This window comes from Trichomycterus rosablanca, chromosome 26 (assembly GCF_030014385.1).
Source record: "Trichomycterus rosablanca isolate fTriRos1 chromosome 26, fTriRos1.hap1, whole genome shotgun sequence".
Taxonomy (NCBI): domain Eukaryota; kingdom Metazoa; phylum Chordata; class Actinopteri; order Siluriformes; family Trichomycteridae; genus Trichomycterus; species Trichomycterus rosablanca.
Genome location: NC_086013.1, coordinates 3,963,600 through 3,973,657, shown reverse-complemented (window position 1 = coordinate 3,973,657; position 10,058 = coordinate 3,963,600). Strand labels below are relative to the sequence as shown.

General features: G+C 41.1%; 1 protein-coding gene across 1 annotated transcript; it reads right to left on the bottom strand.

Moving 5' to 3' along the window:
- Positions 1-358: 358 nt before the first annotated feature.
- On the bottom strand, positions 359-9,506 carry tmem248 (transmembrane protein 248). Its single transcript, XM_062988565.1, has 7 exons — positions 9,328-9,506; positions 6,068-6,226; positions 4,135-4,420; positions 3,901-4,051; positions 2,648-2,831; positions 2,341-2,484; positions 359-1,425 (listed from the first exon to the last, which is right to left on the bottom strand). Exons 1-7 carry the CDS (start codon positions 9,328-9,330, stop codon positions 1,405-1,407), a joined length of 948 nt encoding a protein of 315 aa, XP_062844635.1. The 5' UTR covers positions 9,331-9,506; the 3' UTR covers positions 359-1,404.
- Between the last annotated feature and the right edge of the window lie 552 nt (positions 9,507-10,058).

Here is a 10,058-nt window from a genome sequence, read left to right as displayed (position 1 = left end):
GACAGGCAGAACAATTACATTCTCTTCCACTAGAGGGCAGTACAACTTCTTGGTGGTGTGCCTTGTGATTTTTCTAACGTGAAATATGTGCCGTGGCTCAAAAAGGTTGGGAAACCCTGGTCTAATATCCCCCATCCTTGTGCAGGCACCATCAATCAGCCAGCAGAGGTCATAATTGTAACAGTTACCAGGAATCTCCTCCGGCATTCCCACCCCCAGACAAGTCAATTATTGTCTGTACATGCATCCGGTTGGCTGACCGCAGAGCGCCCCCAGATGTGTATTCATGTTCTGATCCAGTCTGATTTAAAAGATATGCAACAGCAATACACACACACAAAAAAAAAAATACAAGACATTTCTGTACCAACGAAAGTGTAATAAAATTTTGCCTACGTGATTTAATGCCAATAAAATAAAGAAATAAGATTTGAGGTAATATATTACACATGATAAAAGTGAATTACAGTAATTTTTTACATCACATTTTAAATATGAATATAATCGTAAGTATACAGGTGATTTCTGTGTGAACGCTGTGACGTGTGTGACAGGTTAATTCTGCTGTAGGCTTTCGAATTACATTCAGTAAATTGACATTGGTAAAGTGAAAATGCAGACCAAAGGAAATCCAAAATAAAAAAAGGTACTTATCAGTGGAACAGGTAGAATTTAAGCCTCATATTATCAGTCATCTTTTTAGTCTTTGTTTTTTAATGTCTTTACCACTTGCTTTGTAGGATAAAGACATGGCCTGGTTATCTGGTGATGTCTAGATGGCATCTCATAATTAGTGGTAATAGGACTGGGGAATCCAAAATCTGGAATGAATCGCCATCCTGCGCATCAGCAGTCGTGTCTTATTAAATATTAATTATGAGATACGATTCAGACTTGATGAGCTCATCCATTTTAATTCAGGGGCCAACTTCAGGAGAAAGAAACAATAAGACACAAGCAACGGGAAGGCAAAACGCAATCAGTCCTCGCTAAGGAAAGTCAATCTCGTTCACCATCAGCAGGTGGGATTTTTTTTCATGCCACCACCCAAAAAACCCCCAGATCCCCCAAACGAACAATGTGATCCCGGATGATCCATTCCTTCGTCATTCTCTTTTCATACAAACAGCCCCTGGAGGACTCGGATGTGCGGGGAAGTTTAGGCAGAGTGATTCGGTATTGATTCTGAATTAAGGGTCCTACGAGCATTTACACAGTAGATACAGGCACTTGAAAAGTCTTTGGTTGGATTGACCCAACATTGCAGATAAGTTCGTTTGCACCCGTTCCGAGTTCAGTAGGCAAAAGGTACTTCATTTCCTTTCTTCTACTTCTGATGGAGTTCGTTCCGGATCTCCCCCGTCTGCCGCCGATATAGTCCAGTCCGTACGTATTCGTCCGTGCTTAGCTCTCCGACAGGGCCACCTGAAAAATAAAGATACAGGGTCATTTCTTCATACGTAAGTAATTTCCCCATCCAAAACTTACGTAACTGAGAGCTAAGGGCCTTGCTTAGGAGCAGGGGCAGTTGTAGCTTAGTGGTTACAGGACTTAAGGTTGCTGGTTTACGCCCCACCACTGGCAGGCTGCCACTGTTAGGCCCTTGAGCAAGGCCTTTAACCCTCAAGTGCTTAGACAATATACTGTCACAGTACTGTAAGTCGACACCTGATCAGGTTCAGGGGTTTCAATCACACCCATTAATTACATGCTGCTGCAATGACTGTAGGGTATACAGGTCATGTGACCTCACATGGGGTCTTTGTAAGGACCATTTATTTAGATCTAAATCCTCAATCCCCTTTTACAAAATGCCATAAATAGGGTTCACAGTTGTAGCCTAGTGGTTAAGGTACTGGACTAGTAATCGAAAGGTCGCTGGTTCAAGCCCCACCACTAGCAGGCTGCCACTTTTGGGCCCTTGAGCAAGGCCCTTAGCCTTCAATTGCTTAGACAATATACTGTCACAGTACTGTAAGTGGACACCTCTCCTAATGATCAGATTCAGGGTTTTAATCACACCCATTAATTACATAGAGGTCATGTGACCTCGCATTGGGTCTTTGTGAGGACCATTTATTTAGATCTAAATCCTCAAACTACTTTTACAAAATGTCACATATAGGGCAGTTGTAGGTTTGCCTAGTGGTTAAGGTACTGGACTAGTAATGGAAAGGTCGTTGGGCCCTTAGCCTTCAAATTGCTTAGACAATATTCTGTTAGTGTACTGTAAGTCACTTTGGATCAAAGCGCCTGCTAAATACCAATAATGTAAATGTAAGAATGTAAAAGTGGTGCATCCCTAGCACATATGCCACAAATAAACGATGCATATCGTACCTTTTCCGGACAGAAATCCGGGTTGCTTTGTCTGACTTTGCCAGGTCTGCCTTTAATGACCGCGTAGCAGAACATTGTAATCACCATCACGAAGAGAAAGTAGCTGGTGTGCATCAGGTGCAGGTTGATGAGTGAGCGGTCGTCCTATAAAAACCATCAAAAGAGCACAATTAAAGCTTAACTATAGGAAACGATTATATAACTGTTTTTACTAAATAAAATATTACGGTTATGTTAACAGTGAAGAAAAACATAAGCTGTAATATGTTATGTCATGCCTGTGTTAAGTTTTTGTGTGTGCACTTACTTCTGGAACGATAACGGTGAGTTTGGGGTTGAGAGTGTGGTACACCTTCCCAATGGCGCCTTTATAACACCAGAACGGGTTGTAATCCTGGGAATATTTGGTGTCTGAGTCTCGTGCCGTGGTGAAGATCTTGTACCAGGATGTTGCGTTGCTGTACGTCTCTGGGATGCAGTGGGGCGGCTGCCTGCGGGGCGAAATACCGGTGTTACCGAGGACTTGATTTCTGACAGTGTAACAGAGTAAAACAAGTAGACTACTGGGATCTGGGTTGATACAACATATGTAGTTACGGTAATTAGCAGCAACTGTTATACAACGTGACTTACAGAAGGGCCTCTGGGTAAATATTTTCCTGCTACAGTACAAATACACAAGTCTAAGAACAAATCTGCTCGATTCAGCCAAGATTATATACAGTGGATTGACTTTTTGTGCATTGATTACATTTTAGATAAAAAAAAAAGGCATTTTTACCCATCAATTTGTTCTCACTTTAAAAATGGCAAATATTTATCAATTCAACGTTAAGTCTACGACACAAATAAAGCCTAGAAGTTTTAATACGATGTTATTCGACTTCAGCCTGAAAACCTGAGGAAGAAACGTTTATGGTTACATTTTACTTAAATGCTGAGCAAAACAAAGAGCCCCGATGCCCGTCTTCCTTGAGTTTGAAGTTGTGGCCAGAGGGTATAAAATACAGGTGAGTAGCTACACCTACTGACCATGCCCCTGTGCACAAAGTGAGATCCAGAAAGACATGGTTTGGTGGGGTAAAAGTATAATGACCTGCACAGAGTCTTTAGGGATGAACTGGAACACCGACTGTGAGCCAGGTCTTCTGATGCAACATCGGTAGCCAACTTTACAAAACCTTACAAACGCTATTTGGACAGAATGGGCACAACCTCGCATAGACCCACTCCAAAAATGTTCACAAAAGCCTTCTGGGAAAATAGAAGCCTGTTATAGCTGCAATCCCATATTGATGCGCATAATTTGAATTAGGATTTACAACAAGCTCATGGACGGGCGTGCATACAGCTCTTCAATCATTTACCCATCAATCATTTTTAATATTCAAACTTGAAGATTGGCAGATGCTTCACAAGTAAATCTATTCCTGATCCCCCAGACTAACAAAGACCCATTTGAGTCAATACAGTAGAACGATGTCAATATTTAAACAAGCCTAACAGAAACGACAGGATAAGTGAAGGCTTTTCAAACACTGATAAGCAACAGGAACTTACACTGTGACAGGGAAGACGTTACTGGCCGTGGTGATGGTCATGCAGGTCGTGAAGCCCACCTGCTCGCAGTGTCCGTGCAGCACGCAGTCGTCCGAGTTCCAGGATGTGGGCAGAGTAAAGGTTATGTTCATCTCTTCGTGAGCCTCTCTGCCTACACAAAAGGATTTTATGTTTTTATGTAAACATGTACGATCACTACTCTGACATTTGAACCTCGCTGACTTACGGACTTACCAGCCAGGCCGAGTTGCTGGCCCATTACGGTGGCGTACAGATGAGTGATGTTGCGCGAGTAGCCTCCGAACGGCCTCAGCGGATCCAGAGTGAGCGTGATGGGAACGGAGATGTTGATGGGGCCCGGGTCCTCCAGCAGCAGTGGGACCTGGGTGCTGGTGCGTGACTGGCTGCTTGTTACCAAGCTCTCCGGCGTGGTGGACTCGTTCAGGCCGTGCTTGAGCGTCTCGTTCTCCGAGATGCAGAAGTCTAGCTCGTTGAATCGAAGCAGGAACGTGTTCCAGTCCTAGAGGGACCAGGGGACGGTTTCATCCGATTATGTGTGGATAATTAATTCTATGTATATAATAATGTTAATTCTATGTAAATAATAATTTATATATAAAACCTTGCAGAAATGCTTACCATTAAAAAGTCCGGTCAGTTATTATAATGTTATTACGCATTATAAACCTGTTAAGATGCAACCTATCACCTAATAATGTATGTATTTATTTATTTAGATGTTTTACACCTTGCTTACACATATCACCTACCAACACACCAGGCTAAATTGACATCAAGGGTCTGTCCGAAAACCCGGTGATCTCTCTACACAGACGCATTTTACGTCATCCTACACTCCCGAGAAGAGGGCGTGTCTAAATTCTTAGAAACCTTAAAATGCTGCCTACTGAGGTGCCGTATTTCAAAGCGATAATCTGACTGAATAACGAGGGAGCGTCAGATGCTTCCTCGGCGCTGAAGGCAATCCCAGCATTCTGTGCGGCGCAACTTTTCTCACAAAAAAATTACAAACAAGGCGGACGAATGTGAAGCAACCAACGGAGTTCTTTTCAAAAATAAATACATTTTCATTGATTTAAATATCTATAAAAGGTGTAATTACAAAAGTGTCATTTATTTGCAAATTCGGGCTCGTCGGGGACAGTTTAACCGTTTCCAGTACACAGATTGAGATTAGAAGTTAGCTGGCATGGTAGGGGGTTTGAATGGCCTGAGGCTAACTGTGTTAGCTTAGTAAGCCAACTAATCACCGTGTAAGTAGTGTGTCTAAATCTGTAGCTGTTGTGATGCTTGGTGGTGTGAAATAAAAACTCCCTCTGCAGCAGTAACATCTTTACCTGACGATCTCTCTCTCCTTTAACTGCAGTTTTGTGCTTTGCTGAACTGGCACCTTTACTGAACACTTAGCAAGGTACACGGGACACGGAGAGAGACGTTAGCTGACATGCTATGGGTTGTGCCAAAACTGTGGTGACGTGATAAGTAGTGCGTCTAAATAATCTGCCTTATGAGTTCGATGTCTCATTAGAATCCTCTCTACTTAATCCTCTCTACCTAGGTAGGGAGTAGGCAGCAAGGCAGCTCAGTAAGTTCAGACAGACTCCAAATTTAGTCATTTTTCTTACTTAAAAATAAGTATATCATTTATAATATTCCCTTGAGGATTCAATTACATGTAGTGAATAGAAGGAACTGGATGTCACCCAAGTAGTACACCCAAATTCTTGAGGAAAACATGTCTCCCGCTGCTAGGCAGCTGAAGCTGCGCAGGTGGTTCACCTCTCAGCATGACCCCAAACACACCACCAACACAGTGACTTTAAGACAGGAAGATCAATGACCTTGAGTGACCAAAGCAAAGCCCAAACTTGAACAGTTTTACATGTGCAAAGCTGGTAGAGACAGATCCAAGAAAATATGGCCCTTCGAAGTATTAAATCAGGGGACTGCTGACTTTACTCAATTGTGGACAATTATTATAGGGATTCGAACTCTGGATCCCAGCAATAGTGAGCTGGTGTAACTTACTGCTCCACCACCGCTACAATGATGACAGATGTTATATTAGTACCTTAGGTCACCGGGTCTGGATATGATAACTATGATACTCATGGCTCACTGTATACGTGTGTGTGTGTGTGTTTACCTCCGTCATTTCAGGTGATTTAATCTCCTTGATCTTGAAGAAATATCCAATTGTGAGGAACGTGATGGCGACGGCACTCACGCTGACCATGAATATGACCAGCGGTGGCCGGTTACTTATGTAAGTCTTTAGGTTCTCCAAAGGATTTAACAAGAACACCTGCAAACACACACACACACACACACACACACACACACACACACACACACTGTTACTGTAACCACGTAATAAACACACGCAGTCGTTTCTCATTTAGCACCACATCAAGCAAACACATCCATAAGGGAATAAATACAGTCCTGAATGCTTGAGAATTGACTCCTTACGTCCTGTTGGATGCCCGATAGTAACCCAGCATTGTATTTTGCATATGAAAAACACTGCTGGCATGATAGTTTAGCGTAATACCTTGCAAATGTCTACCGTGCCAAACATAAATCTTGTTTTACGACTGTGCTATAGTGATGCCCAGCGCACTATACGGCCAAAAGTACATGGACACCTGACCATGAGCTTTTCAAAAGACTGCATTGGAGTTGGTCTAAACTTTGCAGCTAGAACAGCCTTTCCACAAGACGTGAGTGTTTGTGGACATATGTGCTCAGTCAGTAGAGCAAAGTCAGTGAAGCACACAGGACCGATTCATCCTAACCTTGTCAATGTCTTTGCATGGTTCACTTTGCGCACAGGGGCGCAGACACGTTGGAATTTTACTTTGCCGGTACTGGTACTTTTATTTTGCTGTCATTGGATTGACCCCTGGTATCAGGTTACTATTATTATCTATTAGTAAACATGTGAACAGTGACCAGCAATGTTTTTCTCATTTTCACCCCCTAGTGTGATCTTTGCAGGTCAGTCATTCCTCTATTTGTAGTCTTTAGAAATGCTATGTGGCCTTTGTTCAGCTTTGTTTATTGATTGAATTGAGAGGAGCCAACTCGCTTATTATGCATCTTTTATAAAGACAAACATTTCCTGGGACATCTGACCTTCACATACTTTGTTTCAGCCTGAACTGCTGATAATTAATCTGTTAGCAATAAACACAAGATAAAGGCAAGCAAAACTATGAGTGTTATCACTTGTTGTGCTATTATGGACATAGTTATTATGCCCTGGATTAATATTAAATTAATGTCATCAATGCACTTGTGCACACAATGTTCTTACACAGAGTCATTTTCACTTAATGGAATCGATTCTAAACCTTAACCTGTTTTTACTCTGGATTTGGAAAGCTGACTCGTTTTCAGACTGACTCCCAGTACAAACTCTGGCTTCTTTATTTCATATTTCTCACAAATAAATAGTTAAATTCATATGTAAAAATAGAAATAAGGCTGCACAGTAGGCTGCGTAGGTGCTGAACAACATCGGGGACCTGACTTTAATTCTGGTCTCTAGTTAATATGAGTCATTTCCTATTCTCTCTGAGGGTCTGTTTGGGTTTCCTCTTGGTACATCAATTTTCCTCCCTCTTTCCTTGGTTCAATCTGGACGTCTTAAAACACTTTACAGTGTTTTCAGCGTGTTCATGTGGGATTTCTACAGGTACTTTGTTTTCCTCCAAACTCCTGAAAGCCAGCCAGTAGGTGGATTGGCTGACAAAGGAATGAGTGAGTGAGTGATGCCCTGGTGCCTCTGACCCCTTTGTGCCCTAGACTGCAAACTGCAACTGCAAAAAATCCTAGAACAATTTTTTTTACAGCTGGACATTAATCTGTGCTCTCAGTGAATCAAGTTCATAAAGAGGAATCGACTCCTTTGCCTCATTTTCATTTTGACTTATTGTAATCCACTTAGTGAATCAAGTTCATAATGAGAAATTGACTCTTTTGCCTCATTTAATTTCGACGTACTGGAATCCAGTCTTAGGGAATCGAGTTCACTATGAGGAATCGACTAATTCACCTCCTTTTAATTTTGACTTATTGGAATCCACTTAGGGAATCAAGTTCACTATGTGGAATCGACTCTTTCGCCACCTTTAATTTTGACTTGTTGGAATCTACTTAATGAATCAAGTTCACTATGTGAAATCTCCTTTAATTTCAACTTACTGGAAACCACCTAGTGAATCAAGTTCATAAAGTGGAATCGATTCCGTTGCCTCCTTTTCATTTTGACTTATTGGAATCCACTTAGAGAATCAAGTTCACTATGAAGAATCGACTTCTTTGCCTCCTTTTTATTATGTCTTTTTTGAATTCACTTAGTGAATCAAGTTCACTATAAGGAATCAACTACTCAGCCTATTTTTATTCCGACTTATTTGGAATCCACTTAGGGAATCAAGTTTACAAAATGGAATCGACTCCTTTGCCTCCGTTTATTTTGACTTTCACTAGGAATCAAGTTCACTAGGAGGAATCGACTCTTTCGCCTTCTTTAAATTTCGACTTGTTGGAATCCACTTAGTGAATCTTAGTGAAGTTCAATATGAGAAATTGACTCTTCTGCCTCATTTAATTTCGACGTATTGGAATCCAGTCTTAGGGAATCAAGTTCACTATGAGGAATCGACAAATTCACCTCCTTATAATTTTGACTTATTGGAATCCATCTAGTAAATCAAGTTAATTATATGGAATCGACTCCTTCGCCTCCTTTTATTTTAAAATTCGCTTAATGAATCAAGTTAATTATATGGAATCGACTCCTTCGCCTCCTTTTATTTTAATATTCGCTTAATGAATCAAGTTCAATATATGGAATCGACTCCTTCGCCTCCTTTAATTTCGACTTATTGGAATCCACTTAGTGAATCAAGTTCACAAATTGGAATTGACTCATTTGCCTCCCTTCATTTGGACTTCTCGGCATCTACTCATAACCCTACATTTTGGCTACTTTCTTGTAGACTTGTAGATGAGAGCCATAATTCAAAGGAAAGTAACCTGAAAAAAGAATAGAAATGGTTTGTTTATACCATATTGGCTAGAATTCAGTACACTAGCAGTAAGTCTGTTGAAAAGTGCTGCATGATACACATTACACTGTACAGCATGCTAGTAAACATAACGTTACTAGCCATATTGCTACAACATATTATACATAATATAGAGTTCATGTTTCCACAAAACACCCTTTAAAATGATACACGCTACAGTATTCAGAGCTGAAGTGCTCTTATACAGGACTGGCTTAACATAATTGCATTAAATGCTCAAATAATTGGTGTAAAATGCAGCACTTACTGCATATAGCTCCTGAATAATACAGATGCTAACTGCGTTAGCTTAGAAACGTCAACTCACCATTTTGACCGTGTGTTTTGTACAGCTGCGGACGGGACTGGAGCGAGCTAGCAGGCTAAACTGGCAATAAACGAAGGTTGCAGGACATGAGGGGGGATCCTTTCTCCCATTATCATATCAATGCGGAATCGGATCTAAAAGGCTTCCGTGTGTACAACAACACAATACAGGTCGCATCTCGAAAGCTCCGGAGCAGGCTGGCTCTCCAATTACGACGTAGTGGGATGTGCCGTTCAGAACGAGTCGGTTCGCAGATTCGGTTCTTTGAATCAGATCCTGGTACAGTCAATAACTAGGGAATGAAATCACTAATAAAAAGTGAAATAAATCACGAAATAAGTTGTTAAATATAGAGATAGTGAAGCATGGAGGCATAGATGGTTGTATGCTGCTGTCTTCATTGGACCTGGGTTTGATTCTTGCTTGCAGTTCTTTTCTGAGTACTTTGGCATGTTCTCCTCGCGTCCTTTTTGGGTTTCCTCTGAGTACACCAGTTTTTTTTTCTTTCATCTTCCTATAATTTGCCCGTAAGTGGATTGGCTGATTTGAATAGCTTTTAATTAGGCGTGAAATAAGTGCATACATTCAAATTAATGAGATTTAATGAACAACTCATTTTTTATTAAAACGAAGGGCGAAAATGCAGAAATGCACCCTAGACAAGGTACCAAATTGTCCCAGAAGCATGACACATTTACACATGAGCTGTTTAGTGCAGCCAATCCACCTTC